At 51.8% G+C, this 17,310-nt stretch overlaps 3 protein-coding genes across 3 annotated transcripts; 2 read left to right on the plus strand and 1 right to left on the minus strand.

Moving 5' to 3' along the window:
- Positions 1-793: 793 nt before the first annotated feature.
- Positions 794-4,864, plus strand: UHO2_06510 (uncharacterized protein; the record flags this gene model as incomplete). The annotated part of the gene is made up of 1 exon (XM_041554926.1): positions 794-4,864. One exon carries the CDS (start codon positions 794-796, stop codon positions 4,862-4,864), a length of 4,071 nt encoding a protein of 1,356 aa, XP_041410860.1.
- A 1,115-nt stretch (positions 4,865-5,979) lies between these two features.
- UHO2_06511 (uncharacterized protein) lies at positions 5,980-10,836 on the plus strand (the record flags this gene model as incomplete). The annotated part of the gene is made up of 1 exon (XM_041554927.1): positions 5,980-10,836. The coding sequence occupies one exon, from the start codon at positions 5,980-5,982 to the stop codon at positions 10,834-10,836; it is 4,857 nt and encodes a 1,618-aa protein (XP_041410861.1).
- Positions 10,837-10,951: 115 nt separating this feature from the next.
- Positions 10,952-12,565, minus strand: UHO2_06512 (uncharacterized protein; the record flags this gene model as incomplete). Its single annotated transcript, XM_041554928.1, has 1 exon — positions 10,952-12,565. The coding sequence occupies one exon, from the start codon at positions 12,563-12,565 to the stop codon at positions 10,952-10,954; it is 1,614 nt and encodes a 537-aa protein (XP_041410862.1).
- Between the last annotated feature and the right edge of the window lie 4,745 nt (positions 12,566-17,310).

Genomic DNA, 17,310 nt, shown 5'->3' on the forward strand with positions numbered 1-17,310 from the left:
CCACCGAATCACGCCCAGAGGACCCTCGTTTACTGGCCTCCCATCGTCCCCTCAACTCCTCCATCCCGACTCACGCATGGTCGCCTTCTATACACACTCTCTTTTTCCAGACGTCTCGCTCCATCCCTTCTCGTTTAACACGCTTTCACTCGGCTCGGATTGACCGCTCTGCTCTTGCGCCTGTATCCGGTTAGATCAACTTTCGTCTCTCGTTCCTTGCTTGTCCCGCATGTCCATCTGACTCGACCCGTCTGTCGCTCAGCTCAACACTTTCGCATCACATCTGGTGTAACCATCGCTACTCGCGACATTTCCCTTTATCGCCGCCGGCATCTCAACAAACTACACACCTGCACACGCTACGCACAGTTGCAATCCTGCCTTTCGCCAAGTTGGCTGCGAACAAATTCTGCCGATTAGCCACTCGTTCTACAAGGTAAGCCTTTTCATCGTCCTCCCTTCCTTGCCATCCCTTCCTTGCCATCCCCGTCCATCTATCACCCGCCTCCTTGAGAGTCTTACGCGCTGCATTCTCGTGGACAGAAGGTCCAATTCGTCTGGACGACCCATCTCTCATCCAATCGACCTGTTGGCGATCTGTTTCCACACCTCATTTTTCCTACCTTCCAGTTCGTCCTACTCATCCACTTCCACCGTCTCCTTTCCTCTCTCTGCAATCTGCTTTTGCAATCATTCCCTTCACCACCATCTTGTCTCGTCATTCCGGCCAATTGCCATTTCACTCTGCGCTGCTGTCGATCCGGCACACGTCCCTTTTTGGCCGAGCACGACAATGAACGTGGATCATCACTCAACTCATCGACACTTGACACCACGCCTTCCTCATATGCTGCCCCGTACACCACCTTGCTCTGGTTCGGCGACACCGCTCACAGAAGATACGCGCTCGTCCAAACTTCTGTCCAAGTCGCATCTTTCGCCGCATCATCGACAGAGAAACGAGGCAGAACAGTCAGACGCAGCGTCAGTCTCCCCTTCGAGCTCCCAAGCTGCCACATTCTTCGCATCCGACCGTCTTTCTTCATTTGATTCGCTAGTCCCATCTGAAGGCCATCACCGAAACAACTCCGCCGCCAGCGTACGCAGCGATCAACCTCTCTCTTACTACGGCTCGGGCGAGAGCAAACCACCCACTCCGCCTGAGGCTGACACTTTTACCCATCTCTCCGGCACCGGCTCCGGTGACAGCCGCATAGCTTGCCATTTCGACATGTCGCAAGGCCCATCCATACCTCAGATGTCACTGCTTTCGCAGGCAATGCAGCAGCATCTGGCGCGCCACCAGATGGACAACATGCCCGGCAACGAACATCATCCAACAGGCAGCGGCGCTCATACTCCTAGCGGACCAGCATTACCTTCACCAGCATTCGCAGGCCCCGGCTCTCCCTTCAACTTTGGCGGTACCTCCAGCCCAGATGCTGCATCGAGACCGCCGTTTCCAAATCAAGGTAGCTTTGGTGCTGCAGGTGCGCAGATGCAGCCTTTTGGTTCCTATCTGAGTCAAGGCCACAGTCGCAGGCCAAGCGGATACTCAACCAACCCACATTCAACTGCTCCAAGTGCCGGGCCCTCCCGATCTTCTTCACCCTCCCGAGCTGGGTTCGCTTACAACCCGTCATCGCATCCAATCGGCATGCCACATGCTGCTCATAGTTTCAATCAGAATCAGCAAACGATTGCAGGTCAGATCGGCGCAGAGTACGGCTCCACCTTCGGAAGCCAAAGCACCCACACAGGATTCCTCCCTCCACCGCACGCTGCCACAGCACCCACACCCGGCTCTTGGACCAACCAACCGGCTATGGCATTCGCACCGAAACCGCAGAACTCGTATGTTTCTCATCAGATCGCAATGATGCCTCCATCAGGTTTTCAGCCATCACATCACCAGGCACCTCAACAGCAACAACTGCCGCAAGGCGCGTTGCAGCTACCGCATCAACCTTCGCAATTCAGCAACCATCGCGCTGGTCCAGATATCCTCCTGTCCCCTGAGACAGCTTCATCCGACTTTGCTGGCTTCTTTCCAGCACCGACCCAAGAGCGCAATGGCAGCAACCGTCACTCGACGGCTGAAACGCCTTCTCGTCAAAGTATTGGCTTTGCGGATGAGATTGAAGCTGCAGCGCTACCTGCCAAGCTCAACATGAACCGCCGAGGTTCTGCCGGCGCAGAAGACGATCATGTAGATCAAAACCTCGATCCAGAGGAGATGACCAAGAAGGATCCACTCGCTACGCAAGTATGGAAGATGTATGCCAAGCAACGGTCACAGCTTCCCAACGGCGCCCGTATGGAGAATCTTACGTGGAGGATGATGGCAATGACACTGCGCAAAAAGAAGGAACAGGAAGCAGCGGAAGCCAAGGCGGCACAGGAAGCACTATCGAACGCGAGCAGAAGCCACGCTTCAAGCGTACGTCACTCTCCAACCCTTTCATCAAAGTCAGCTGCCAACTCGCGCAGAAGCAGTGGCTCTTTCCTCGGCGATGCGGCTGCTTTCGCTGGTGGGTTCACCGCAATCTCCGCGGATGGCACCGATCCCGCCGACCCATCTTCTCGTGTCAAAGGCAAAACGCGTTTCGCTGAAGTGCTGCAGCAAGAAGAGGAGGAGCGCGGGCGTCGTGGTCGTAGTCCCAGGACCCCAGAGGCTGCAGGACCGCCGGCAGGTGCAGTAGACATTGTGGATTGGAGGATGAAGAGCAAGAGCCGTTCTCGTTCGCGCTCGGTGAGCGCCATGGATGTCGACTGGCGTGCAGCAAGCCGATCGCGATCTCGCGCACCCATGCGCTTGGACACTATCGACGACGACGAAGGCAATTTGGATGGATCCAGCATGTTCAGTCGCTCAGCACCCAACCCAAACGCAGGAGCTCCCTTCAGCTTTGCAGATCTCGCGGCCTTTGATGGCACCGATGCCTTTGGCGCATTCGATAGTGCACTCGACACCGATGATTTTGCCGATCTGCTTCAATCCAATGGTCAGATGGGCAGTGGATTGCAGATACCAAGTGCAATGGGTCCTGCACCTGGCACGAGCTTTGAGATGGGTTCTGGAGGTGCCGCTATGCGCAAGGCTCAGATGCAGACGGCCTTCCGAAAGGAAGCGAACACAGACTTGTTTGGCTCTGACCTTGATGCATGGTACGCCATGGCTGAAGCTTCCAACAAGGCCGCAGAAGCAAAGAAGGCAAGCTTGGACATGGCCTCGATCGGCGCAGCAAACAGCTTCGGTGCTCCCTTCTCCACCCTCGACAGTATTCCGGGTATCGGTGATTTCGTCGGCATCGCTGCTAACCAGCATCCCGAATACGGTTTCCTCCCTCGACTTGTGCGCAAGACCAGTTTCGACCACAAGGTGAGGGAGAGGAGCATCTCGCGAGGTCCTCGACGCGATCAGCTTGCCGCTGAAGCAATGAACAACCGCAAGCGTCCCTTCCGTGACGATCTTTCGCCTGCCCGACCGGCCATCCAGATGCCCATCACTATGGATCAGCGTATCGCTGCTGGTCTCTCGCGCAACATTGCATCGCTCGGTCCACGCGGCGCTGGATCGTCCATGCTGTCTAACGTGCCTACTACCACCTTCGACTTTGCCGTTCATCAGCCAAGTGGTCTCAACCAACAGATGCCTATGAGGTCTTCGAGCCATGGCAACGAGGCGGCGACCGACTTTGACAGCTTGCTCGAGTCCCTGGCCTCGCAGGCTGGCACTCCTAACAACTTCGTATCGGGTGCCAGTGCTTCGCCACAAGCAGCTTTAGGTAGTGGCTCCGGTGCTTCGCCGATTACACACACAGGTGCAGCCGCCAACCGGGTCCCGACCAACTTGCAAGCTGGTGCGCAGAACTCATCTGATCTTGAGGCGATCATGAACATGTTCTACAACTCGGATGCCAGCCTTGGTGGACAGCAGCCATCTTTCACGCATATCAACCCGAATCAAGTCTTTAATGGTGGATCTATGGACGCTATGACGGGCTCACTGGACAATCTGACTGCGTCTGGCGACGAGGCATCGTCCAACTGGACCTACAGTCCTTCGAGCAGCGCCCCTTCGAATGCAGCCACGCCACCAAGAGTGCAACAAGCGCACTACCAGCGCTCGCCTCTCAACAACAGCTTCCGACGCGAGCCTCCAATTGCACCCGAGCCGCGCTCGAACGCTTCGCCCAGCATGCAAGCCATCCAGAAGGCTGCTGCGATGAGCGAAGCATCTCGAGGCAATACAGTGGGAGTTATGTCCAGCGGTACACCCAACGGCACTCCTGTTCGATCGGTATCTGGAACAAGTGCAGGATTCTCCACCAGCTCTGGAGTCAACCTCAAGGATCTACCCTCGGCAAGCTCCATGGCGACCGCCGACCCTCCTACGGTCTGCTCCAACTGTCACACCACCAAAACCCCGCTCTGGCGACGTGACCCTGAAGGCCAACCACTATGCAATGCATGTGGCCTGTTCCTCAAGCTTCACGGTGTCGTGCGTCCGCTTTCCCTCAAGACAGACGTGATCAAGAAGAGGAACCGTGCCAGCGGTGCACAGCGGAACGACGCCAGGGGTCGCGGCTCGATCGGTGGTGGCAGTGGAGGCAACGCTAATATTGCACCAGCTGGTAGTGTCGGCAATGCTAGCAGTTCTGGAAAGCCAGGCAGCGGTGGTCCCGGTACAGGCTCAGCAGGAGCGCCAAGTGGAAGAGGTAGAACCAACACCAATGGCTCAGTAGCCGGAATTCGAACCGGAAATGTGCCCATCGCTCCAGCTCCCACGCCACCTGTCTCGTCACCTGGTAGCACAGGTCTTTCGTCGGCTAAGATTGAGATGAAGCGACAGCGCAAGTGATGCTCCCCAACGATTCGCTAATGTTTTTTCTCTCTATGTAATGGTCAATTAATTCGAGAGATAGGTTGGGGTTGATTAATCTTTTTTTTTTTTTTTTTTTTTTTTTTTTTTTTTTTTTTTTTTTTTTTTTTTTTTTTTTTTTTTTTTTTTTTGTGAATGATGAGGTGGTGGGCATGGGGATTTAGTATCCGAACAAGGACCGTTTGGGTCAGGTGTTAGCGGCAGCGGGGGATTGGGGTGTGTTCAGTGGTGTTGAGAGCTGTACGAGGCAACATGGAGGGACGAGACCGACGTTTATGCTGGTGAACTTTTCGGATGGGCCAGCGGTTGATGGGCCCGTAGTGGCGGGAGATGTACTGAATAATGTGACGAGGTTGGAGGGTGGAGCTGCTGCGAGCAGCTCTCCAGCTTCCAGACTATGGGCATTACAAGGACGGCTACTGACAGTAGCGCTAGCGATAGCACTGCTGGCATTTGTGATGTAGCATACACTCAACATCACACAAAACCCAGCTTGAGGAAGAAGACAAGGCTGAACCGAAGACAGGGGTTTGAACGTCAACCCCACGTGAGACCTGTCTCGTTTGGCAATCCGAACCTTTGCGGAAAAAATTGGTGTTGTGTGAAAGGTCGATTCGACAACGCGAAAAAAAGCGCCGCATGGTTCAATTGCAGGAAGGCGAACTGTTGTAGAACGTGCGGCAAATAGCTTTGATCACAAGTAGCGATTGCGATGTAATGTAAGAACTAAGTACAAGACGATACAGAGGTATGCTATCCTGTGGACACGGCTGAAGCATGACAGGGCAACTATCTTCTCCTCCTCGGGTATTGTGCGGTCCGGGCCAACAGGGTGCATATCCAAATGAGCGAAGGCGGCGACTATGTGAGATCGAACTAGAGCTCACATGTTTTCACTCGGACGGCTCCACAAATTCGTTGGAATGTGTCACGCTCCTCTTCTTGGCCTTTACCATACACCTTTGACGTCCTCTTTTTCGGTGCCTGTCAAACTCGACCTCTTCTTCGCATCGCTCGATAGGTGGAGGATCGAGCTACTCGCCGAAACAGCTGCTCTTCCCTTCTTCAAAGGTCGGGCAGCTGACATCTTCACCATGGAGGCCAACCCCCCACACCACGCAGCACCAACACCATCACCCATCGGCGGACGCAGCTTCATCGACCATGCCAAGCTCCGCATCCTCCTCGCACCTGTTGCAGGCATCTCCGAGTCCGACTTTGCAAGATGGTGCGACTATGTGCGATCATTCGAGACCATCCGGCTGGCCGATCTTCCTTCCAGCTGCTCGGCTCGACGTAGAACTGCCAATGCAGGCCCCTCATCCGGCAGCTCCTCCTCTTCAGGCTCATCTTCATCACCAATCCTCCACAAAGGAGAAGTGCACCTATCGTTCGTAACCAGCTACGACCCCGACCACTCGTTCCTTGCGCCCTTCAATATGCATCGACAAGTCCTAGGTGCATTAGGTCTTGCGACTTACTCCAGCAACGCACTCAACAAGCACGAGTTAGAAACAGCGCCATCTGCACTAAGGGAGCTGCATCCTGGTGCGCTCGTACATCGAGTATTTGGATTCGACTCGGGTACGAAACGGCCAGAAACGGTAGATTTGAGTTCGATAAAAGACGTCGTTGCAGCGAGACTTAATGCTGGGAAACGTCCGTCCTCGCCTCTAGCCTCAACACCAGCAACAGAACAAGACCTGACGAATGACGGCCTAAACGGTCAAGCAGATTCATTGCCTTCACCCCAGCTGCCAACTTCACCCGACACATCCGGTTTCTCAGCACACAAAGATGGAGGGTTGATCATCTTCCCCGCTGTCCGCAAAGATGGGAAGGACATAAGGTTTTACCTCAAGACGCTGCTTGCTGATCTCGTAGCGAGTATCTTAGATGGGCTAGATCATATAGTGACAGGCTTGGATGGGACACCGTTAGAAACGCCAAGAGAGACATTGGACGGTTTGGCACCGAACAGGAACTCTTCTTCTGCCACTTCTTCGGCTTCAACGAGCTCGTGGTCGAGCAAAACGAATACAGCAGCAACAGGGTCGCTAGCGGCAGGGATGGGTGCAGCTGCTAGTCGAGCTTCTAGTCTGTTCGGTGCTTTTAGTAGCAGTAGTACAGGTGATGTAGGGATGGGGACGACAACTCCGACTTCGTCAAAACCTTCGAGTGCGATTGGTGGTCGGTCACATCCGTACGAGCTCGCTTCTCCTGGGTCTGGCACTTCGTCACCAACATCGGAGAACACGACTAGGAGTAAGATTTTGCTAGCCAACGCAAATAAGAAGAGCGCGAAGCGAGTTACAAGCGCTGCCGGTACAGGTCCAACGGGAACAGGAAGATATGCGAAAGTCAAGGCCGATCTTCACCTGCTCTCAGGGAATCTTTGGGACGCGCTAGAAGGATATTCCACAGCACTGACCGCGCTAGGTAAGGAGCGAGCGCTAGCAGGAGGTCAAGATGCAGTATGGTTTGCCAGTGCACTTGAAGGCTTCGCCGTCGCTAGAGTGTTAGTATCAAGAATGGGAGGGGTGGTGTTGGAGAAAGCGCCATGTTTCGACCTCCCTTGGTCCAATCTCACCGGGAAAGAAAAGGAGAAGGAGAAGGAGAAAGACGGAATCGCCCGACCCTACGCAAAGCAAGCATGGGGAGAGATCGCAGAAGCGTACACCATCGCAGTTATCATCTACTCAAAGTGTCTGGCTCCACCCAGCGTTTTACTTGAGCCGGTGCGATCGGTAACGAACGATTCGCCAAGGGACTATACGCATCCGCTGATCCATGCTAGTGCTTGCACCCAGTACGCTCGTTTTCTCTTGGCCGTGTGGGCATCAGGCGGATGGAACGGAGAATGTTTTGATCAGCTAGTCTACGGTGGAGTTCCACCGGCACTGGCGGAGGAGAAACCACCAAATGCGATGTATCTCAGCTTCACCGCTGTGTCGGGTATTGCGAGACACGATATTGCCGCAGCAGCAAGTTCTGCTCTCAGTCATTCGATTGTTGCTCTCAAAGCGACCGATCAGATTACGTTGCTTAGTACCTTGACGGCCATCTTTGGCTGCATCGGGTTTTCGAGAAGAGAAGCGCATCTGCTTCGGCAACTGCAATCGATGATTGTTGGTCTGCTGTTCAAGGCGAAAAAGGTGACCGCGCGACCACCCAACACTTCCTCCTTCCCCATCGAACAGGAGGAGCAGTTCGGAAAGGAAGCTGGAAAGTTGGTCGGAAACATCGTCGCTCAAACATCATTCGATTCCCTCGGCAGGGGTCCAGAAGCGGTACTCGTGTTGGCCATGCAGATTTGCGAAACATACGGTATCCACGTCGAGGTCGATCCCCTGGGCAATATTCCACCCTATCACATCCTTAGTAAGGCATCGGAAGGCTTGCGTAGCGCTTATGCCTCGCCTACTCTCGGTGGATCGGAGGACTGGAAGCCTGCAGCCAACAATCCTGCTCCAACCCCGGGGCCGGCACTGTTGACCCCTCTGGAAATCGCAAGCGAACCGCCTTTCGGGTGGAAGGAACAACAAATTTCGCTGCTGAAAGAAACGATTTCCATCGCTGAACTTCTTTCGGATTATGTCGGGATGGCATTCTTTGGTGCTATCCTACTGCGAGACTTCCACCAGCTGCTGGAGGCGGAAGAACAACGGGATTTGATGATAGGAATACAGCGGGCGGTGCAGGCTGCGAGGTGGGCTGGAGCGCAGGATCTAGCGGTGAAATACTGGGGTCCGCCTGAACCGCTGTGCAGTTTAGAGCTGCTACCCTTGGCGCCGGAAAAGATGCCGCTGGAGAGGGATGCGAAGTTGCTCCATTCCGATACTACTGCGGGAGGGAAAGGGGAGCAAGGTGTAGCGGGTCTCAACAATCCTTTCTTCTGGAACCCTTCCGGTGGTGCAGCAAGCAAGAACAAGGTCATCACTGTGCAGAATGAGGCGATTCACGTCATGGCTACACTCCAAAACCCCTTCGCGGTCGATCTTCACGTCGATACGATCAAACTCGTCGGCGAAGGAGCAGTTTTTGTACCGGAGGAAGCCGAGAGAGTGTCCATCCCTCCTTACTCATTCCAAACAGTTCGGCTGGCAGGTACGGCGAAAGAAGTAGGAAAGGTCACGATCAAAGGTATCACCCTAACTCTCGCTGGAGGATGTACTGAAGAGCAAACTTTCCATTTGCCGCTGTATGATGATGAGAATGCAAAGCAAAGAAGGAAAGTGGCTGCGGAGAATGACGATAGGAGGACGAGGTTGAAGGTGATGGGTCTTGATGCGAGAGGGTCGGTGCTCAAACAGAAATCTGGCACCTCTGCTGATGGTGATGTGAAAGCAGCAACGGGCAAGTATCTGGAGGTGAACGTGGTAACTGCACAACCCATGCTGGCGGCGTACTGTCACGAGCTGGACCCCACAGGCGGAGTGGATATCTTCGAAGGCGAAACGCAAACCATTCACCTGGAGCTGCTCAACCTTTCGAATGAGCTAGATGTGAACTTTGTCCGACTCTCGTTCTCTGACGATGCAAGCGAAGCAGCAAAACAAGCGCTGATCGAAGGAGAGTTGTTGCCGCAAGACGTACACGAGATTGAATGGGATCTTCTCCATCAACCTTGCATGGCGCAAGCTGGTGGGCAGCCGCAGCAGCTTGCGATGCGGATCGAACCAGGGGCCAGCACAACAATTCCGATCCGAGTGAGGGGCAAGATCGGATGTATGCAAGCAAAAGTGACAGTGGAATACGCGCACGTAGAGTGGGAGAAGGTGCGAGCTGGTATCAGTGGGGCAAACTTTTATGTTAGGACGCTGGAAGTTGGGTTTGGAGTGACGGTGCATCCTGTTGTGGTCTGTAGGGGGTTTAGTATTGCACCACTTAAAGCTGCTGAGGCAGCACGGTTGACGCAGGAGTGTTTGGCTTCTGCTGATAGGGTACCAGCTGGGCTCAAGGTGGTTGGATCTGAAGCTGCGGATAGTGGTAAAAGCGAGAACCCGCTATCCGTGACACCAGAAGCTCAGGCAGACGAGTCGGAATACAGGCTCCTCACTCTATCCCTCTCCAATGTTCATCGGGAGGATATCCTTCTCCACCTCACTCTCAACACTGGTGGGGTGGTCCCTCTCCACCTCTACCGGATACTGCAGGCTGGAAGTACAACGAAAGTGACCCTTCCCCAACCTAGGATCGAGCTTGATCCTGCGACCGGCCGGCCCTTCGCCCCTTCCTCCAACGCCAGCCCGACCATAGGGGATGGAATGTTCCCACCGATCCCATCGAACAAAGAAGCCAACAATCGACAATTCATCGTAAGCAAAATCCAGCTTTCGAAGGAGGAAGAAAAAGAAGCGAGGAAGCAGTTCTGGTATCGACAAGCGCTGTTAGAGCGGTTAGATGGCCTTTGGCGTACTCTTCCCTCTTCTGCCCTCTTTTCTCTCTCTGGACTTGGAGGTGGCGATGGGGAGGATGTGGTGCGATACGGCAAAGTCCCTCTACGTGGTTTGGTTTCAGGCGGAGGGATTATCCTAGACGACGCCTCCCTGCCGTACCTACGGAAAGATGCAATGCACCTTACCCTCACATTCAACGAAAGCAACCCGATTCACGCTCAGGACTTTATCACGATTACCGCGAGACTGGGCAACAAACTCACTAGACCCATCAAGCCTCTCATCCGGCTAGTTCCCACTTCGCCCAGCGGAGCACAGGATCCAGCGTTGATAGAACAGGTAATTATTGCTGATGGAACATTTACTGCTCCCCGTAGAGGCCCAAGCTTGGCAAGAGGCGAAGAAAGGGAGGTGCATTGGCAGGTGACTTTCCTTTCGCCAGGCAAGTTTGCGTTTTTGGTAATTGCCCACGAAGCGGTGCCAGGAGAAGATGGGGAGAGCTTGTCAAATGTTTCGCCCCTGCAAACTGTGGTGGTTTTGCCATCAATGTAGAAGCACGCGGAAATGGAAAAGTCACCACGCATCGAAAGAGAAAGGTTTGACTGTGTCTGATTGTGAATGAGAGGTGTGTGTGTGTATGTGTGCTGTACAGTACAAGACCCAATGTCTAGACCAGATGAGGAGTGGCGTCCGAAGTTCTCTGAACCAGATCGGGATCCAACGTCGTCTCCAACCCTTCTTCTACCTTCTCCAACCCCTCCACTGCTGGAGCAAAGTAATCCTTAATATCCCGCCACCAACCCTTGACATTGCCGGGCGTTGGAACCCAACCATGCCCCAGTAACGCCAACCCAGCCTCAAAGGCAATCAATCCGATGATAATCAACTCCATCCTATGTGTCGTTTTCTCCGTCAACAATGCCCTCACTACCCCTAGCAGATTCTCACAATGATCCAATTTCCCATTCAATGTTTCGAACCTTTGACCGATATCGAGATTGGCGCAAATGGAGCGATAGTGATCTTCCATCTTGGAGTTTTCCCAGTATACTTCTGGTTCGTCATAGAAATTGTCGCGGTCCAGGTTGGCGGTTTGGCGGAGACGAAGGAGTGTGCCCATGTGTTTGATTGTCGAGGTGCGGGAGAGAGGGACTGAGCCAGAGGTTTCGAGTTGTGCAGGGATGGTGGATATGGTGGAAAGGAAGCGGGATAGGGCGGATTCTTGGACTGAGAGACGGGCGGAGCGAGCGAGACCTTGGGAGAAGGCGAGACGGGCTAGGGTGGGGGTCCATTCTGTGCCGAATGATGTGTATGGGGTTGATGGAGCGGCGCCAGAGGAGGGGGTTGAGGAAGTTGCATCAGGCGAGGGATTTTGGGAAGTAGTGGTGGAAGGGGTTCCTTCGCATGATTCGGTCTCTTCTACTGGAGTCGCTTCTTCAGAAGAGGATTCGGCTTCAGCGTCGAAAGTCTTCGGTGGTTGACCAATGACAATAATATCACCCTGGGCTCGTGTCAACTGTGATGAAGCATAGAGATAATCCATGGCCTCATCACCAATCTGCGGGTATCTTCCCACTTCCACCTGATACTGAAGATCTCTACCCTGAATGACATTCCTCAAGAACCGTTGACTCTGCTCCTCATCCAGACCCCAAGTAACATACGATCCCGATCTGAAAATAAACACCTCTCCCCTACCCAACGACGAGCCTGCGGCCGCATGGTCATTGACTTTGGATGTTGAGCCAGGCGTTGAAGGAACAGGCCACTGCGGGATATGAATCACTTCATTATCCTCAAAGATCTGATAGTTCGGCGGCAATCTCCCTGACATGACCAACTCTGAGAAGGAATAGGAATGAGCGGTAGCCCAAGCATATACTTCTCCCGTGGTGGGTTCGGGTAATGTCTGTCGAAGCGCTTTCGAAGCTTGAGCTTTGGCGCGTGCGGAAGAGGTCTTGGTGGGAGCGCCTGTTTTCTTGCGTGACATGGCTTGGACTAGTTGCGGTGGGAGATTGAGAGTGATGGACCCACCGCCTGTTGTGCCTTTGTTGGGAGGGTTGTATGAGATTTGGACTGGTTTGGTGGTCGATGCTGTCGAAACTGAAGAGGAGGAAGTTGTGGGGTGGCTAAGACTAGCACTGGTGGTGCTGCGTGGTGGCGGTGTGGCCTTGGAGTCATCACTGCGCAATCGAACAGCGGACGAAGAAAGAAGTCGAGCATGCGATGCTGAGCGGGTCTGAGCCGCAGTCTTGACTGCTGAAGATGCTGAGCGCAACATTGTCGTCCGTCTTGATCAGTGTGATGGAGGCGGAAGAGTGATGGGCGTGGGAAAGAAAGACTCAGCAGTTTATGTGATATCGGAAGATCCGGAAGCCTATCTTTCCAACTTAGCGACAGAAAAAAGTGGAGGGGGGGGGGGGGGGGAAAAAAAAGAAAAAAGGCTGATTTTTCACAGCCCAGCAAGGGTGCCGGCTGACCCGATAACCAATCGCCTATTGCAAACAGTTGAAGATATACAAGTCCTGTACACTAAGTTGGGCTACTGACAAGCTCCTAACACAAGTGTATAGTTTTCATGTAAAAAGTCTTGAAATTTAAACTGTATGCTACTATGTATATGGTTACATATATATACCTGATGATCACCTCCAAAGCTCATCAATCCATGATGAGTCACCTCTTATTGTTGCCCCTGAGTTGTGATTTCCTGTGTGTCACTATGACAATGTATGTGCATCCCACATGTGTTGCCACTTATGCATGGCTTCTCTTAATCAAGAACTTGCTCGTGTTCTGTGGACTCTGTATTATTCTGTGAACCCTGTTGGGATGCCAACACATCTTTAACTCCCCCCTCTGACAGCATTACCAGCCCTAACAACTGAGCTAGTTGAGATGTTGCTAGACCTTTCAGTGGCTTTGTTAGTATGTCTGCCACATTGCTTGCTGTTCCAACAAATTCAATCACTATCTCTCCATCCTGCACATGGTCCCTGACAAAGTGATATCGAGTGTCTATGTGCTTCAATTTCCAATGTTTCACCAGATCCTTGCTCACCTGAATGCATCCCTGACTGTCAGTGCAAAGGACTGGTTGGATCGTTCCCATCTCCAGGTCCCTGAGGAGATAAGAGAAGAAAAGTGCCTCTCTTGCTGCTTCTGAGGCAGTGACAAATTCTGCTTCCACAGCTGATAATGCTACACACTTTTGAATGTGCGATTCCCAGCTAATGGGGCACCCATATACATATGTTACTGCTCCTGACATACTCCTTTGTCTGTTCATTGGGTCTGATGCCCAGTTCGCATCTGTGTATGTGATGACTGGGCATTCTGAGTGCTTGCTTGATCTATCTCCAAAAATCAGTTTGTACTCACTGGTTTGGTTTAGGTACTTGAGCAGATGGATTACTGCTTTCCATGCACTACTTGTTGGGCTTGACATATATCTTGCTAGTACCCCAACTGTGAATGAAACGTCCAGTCGTGCAGTGTTTGATACCCATAATAGTTGTCCCACTAGCTCTTGGTATTGCTTGGCTTCCATTGGGTTACATTTGTCTTCCCTTGTAATATTAGCTATTCCTTGCATTGGTACCCAGGACTTCTGATTAGTCACTTGTAACCATTTGCTCACCATTGCCTTAATGTAAGCTGACAGATCAAGTGACATCTTCTTCTGTGTCCTATCACACTTGATTCTTACACCCAAAAACTCCTTCACCAGTCCATTATCCTCTGTACCCCATTTTGCCATTACTTCCTTCTTGGTGTGGTCCACCTCCTCATGACTGGGGGACACTATGAGCATGTTGTCCACATATGCTGTAATTATAGTTAGACTACCCTCAGTTCCTCTCAAGTATAAGCAAGGTGCACTCAGCATGCAATAGAAACCTGTCATGGGCCTGGATGCTCAAGAAGCAGGAGGGTCATGGGTTCATATGGAAGGAGCACAGGTATCGAAGATCTAGTCGAGATCAGTAGAGAGCATGGTCGTAGTGCAGTCTCCATGGAGACCATGGACTCCTATGGACTCACATGCAAAGGAGGGCCAAGCACAGCCACAAGGAGGACCAAGCTCAAGGAGCAGGCACAGCCACGAAGAGGACCAAGCTCAGATGGTTACCACTCAGGGGCTCGAGAGACAAGAGTCCTAGGACACTGGCAAGCAGGTCATGAGGAGGAGGAGCAGTGTCGAAGGAGTCGACACAGCTCAAGAGGCACAGGGGTGCCAAGCAGGAGAGGCCCCTGAGCAGTACTCGATGAAGAAGGTACTCTCTGGAGAGAGAGAGCAGGAGCAGCATCGCTGGCGATGCTGAGTAGAGGTATATAACCATGCTTTCTCATCATCATAGGTCGAGTGGATCCTCATCCACTCTACTCACCATACAACTAGTCAATACTTTAGAAACACAAGTACTCATTAGTTACAGTCAGCATAGCAGCAATCTATCAAGGTTGCTCCTCATCGTAGTGTGTGTGTTGTATCACCACTACCTGACGTCCGTAGGCGCCCATAGCAGGTTAGCGGTCCGGATATAGATAGAACCGAAGGCAGTAGTCCACTGCGGTCCGGGGATCACTTCAAGCATCAAGTCAACACACTGGACACTCGTGTTGACGCCACCAACCTTATCACCAACACCATCAACCTCATTATCATCGACATCACCAATCTCATCACCAACACCATCAACCTCATCATCATCAACACTCACACCAGACCTTGGTGTCATCATAACATTGATATTGATCGTGCCGAGCTACCCCTGAACGGAGTGTCCACAGAGGTCAGCCGAAACCTACGATAGTATATACAACGAATGCCACCTGCTGTCACTGCACAACTTGATAGTCACCGATACCGAGACAATAGCTGTCACACAGTTTAATAGTCACCGAGTATCTCGACAGACCGACCTGGGTTTCAGGCGCGAGACCCCTGACAAGGTTCTCATTTGTGTACCCCACATTGTCGAGGTCTTCTTCATCTGCTAGCACTGGCGGTGATTGAATATTTGCTGGGTGCCACTCCATTTTGTCAAGCCAGCATTTAGTTTCCATGAATCTCATGGAGTTGCTCCAGAATATATTCAGGTTATAATCTGGGCTGTAGAAGAGCCATCCTCTTCTTTCCAGACTGTATCCCAGGAATATGGATGCCACCACTCATTGGTCTAGTTTCTTATTGTCTCTCTTAACCTTTGGGATGTTTACCCATGCCAAGTATCTGAAGACCTGTAAGAGCTTTATGAGCCATTCTGGTGACTTTCCAAACATGGCCTGATATGGGAATTCACTGTTGACATTGGGTGTGAGGTTCATTTTGAATGCTGCAGCCCAGATTGCATATGGCCAGAAGCTCTTCAGTAGTCTCCTTTGCATGAGTAGTGTTCTCATTTTCTCCCCTAGACTCCTATTCATCCTTTCTACACATCTGTTCTGTCTGCTGTTATATCCAACTGTCATCTGCCATTCTATGCCTCTATCATATGCCCATTCAATTGCATCATTGCTTCGCCACTCCAAGCCTTGCTCAGATTGTATTGCTTTCAGACTCCTTCCCATCTGGGTTTCAAGATATGTTACTATCATCTTGAGTTTTGGGAATGCATGGCTCTTCTGTAGTAGAGGCTGTACATACACATACTTGCTATGGTCATCAACCAATACTAGTGTGCATGTGTATTTGGCTGAGTGCGACAAATCAACTATCAAGTCAATGTGAACAAGATCAAGTGGGGAAATGGATTTCTCTCTGCTACCTTGTCCCATTTGGGCTGTCATGCTCTTAGATCAAATGCATTGCTCACACATTTGAGCCATATCTGGGTTCAATTTAGCTATGTTGTCGCCTTTTAATAGATTGTTGATGGCCCTTGTCTTATCTCAGCCTGGATGCCCTAGACATTCATGCCATAATTGTTGTTTGGATATTTCTGCTCTGCTCTCTGTCTGCTCAAAATCTTCATCAACATCCTCAAGTAATGATGTTGACATGATCATCACATTCTCTTGCCATGTGTCACCTCGAAACTCTAAAAGTCCTTGCTTGTGATCCTTGGTCATTTTGAGTAGCATGCCATTTGCCAAATGTATTTGCCTGCTGGCAGAATCCAATATCACTTGTGCTCCTTCATCTGTCATTGAGTTTGTTGACAAGAGGTTAACATTGAGATGCCTAACATATAGTACATTACAGAGTAGTATATCTCTGTTACTTGTTGATATGTTGACATCTCCAATAGCTGTTGCTTCCAAAACCTCACTTCCAGCTGTGAACACATGTTTACAACAGGTTTTGGGATTGATGAGCATGCTATGAATGTTGACCATATGGTAACTGGCCCCTGAGTCCAGGATCCAACAGGATCTTTCTTTTGGATCTAGGGGCCTTTTCCAACTTGGTGTGAAGGAACACCATGGTTCCTATTTGGTCTTGGCAAGGGGGGAATTTTCAGGGATGGTTACCATAGTGTCACACTGGCTAATTCCATGTCCTGGTCATTTGCAAATCCAGCACTGAAGCCTTCGAGGCCAAGCAGCAACCTTGGCATTGGTGTTATCTCCATCTTTCTCGTCCCCCCCATCCTTCAGGGTTGGTTTGTCTTGATCATTGCTGCCAGCAACTCTGGCACTGGCTTGGCAGGGGTCAACCTTCTGAGCAGGGTAATTCTCAATTGCAGATTGCTGAATGGTTAGGGCAGTGGCAAGGGTGCTAAAGGTGAGCTGGCTGATGGTGGCGACTGTTTCCTTATACATTGGATGGCAGATGGTGCACTTCTGCAAATTGGAGAACAAAGTATCATTGGCAAAAGGTTTTCCCAATAGGCTGCTTTCTGTCTGGATTGTCCTGATTTCTTGAATGAGTTTTCAAGCATCAGAGTTGAACATCCTGAGCTTGCCTAACTGAGCAATGAGGGCAATCTGGCATGAGGTTGCAGTGGCTTCATTGGTCAGGCCATTTTCGATTTTCTTCCAGACCTGACTGAACATGTGGTGTTCCCTGATGATGTTGAG

The sequence above is a fragment of the Ustilago hordei genome, assembly GCF_900519145.1.
Source record: "Ustilago hordei strain Uho2 genome assembly, contig: UHO2_contig_19, whole genome shotgun sequence".
Lineage (NCBI taxonomy): Eukaryota > Fungi > Basidiomycota > Ustilaginomycetes > Ustilaginales > Ustilaginaceae > Ustilago > Ustilago hordei.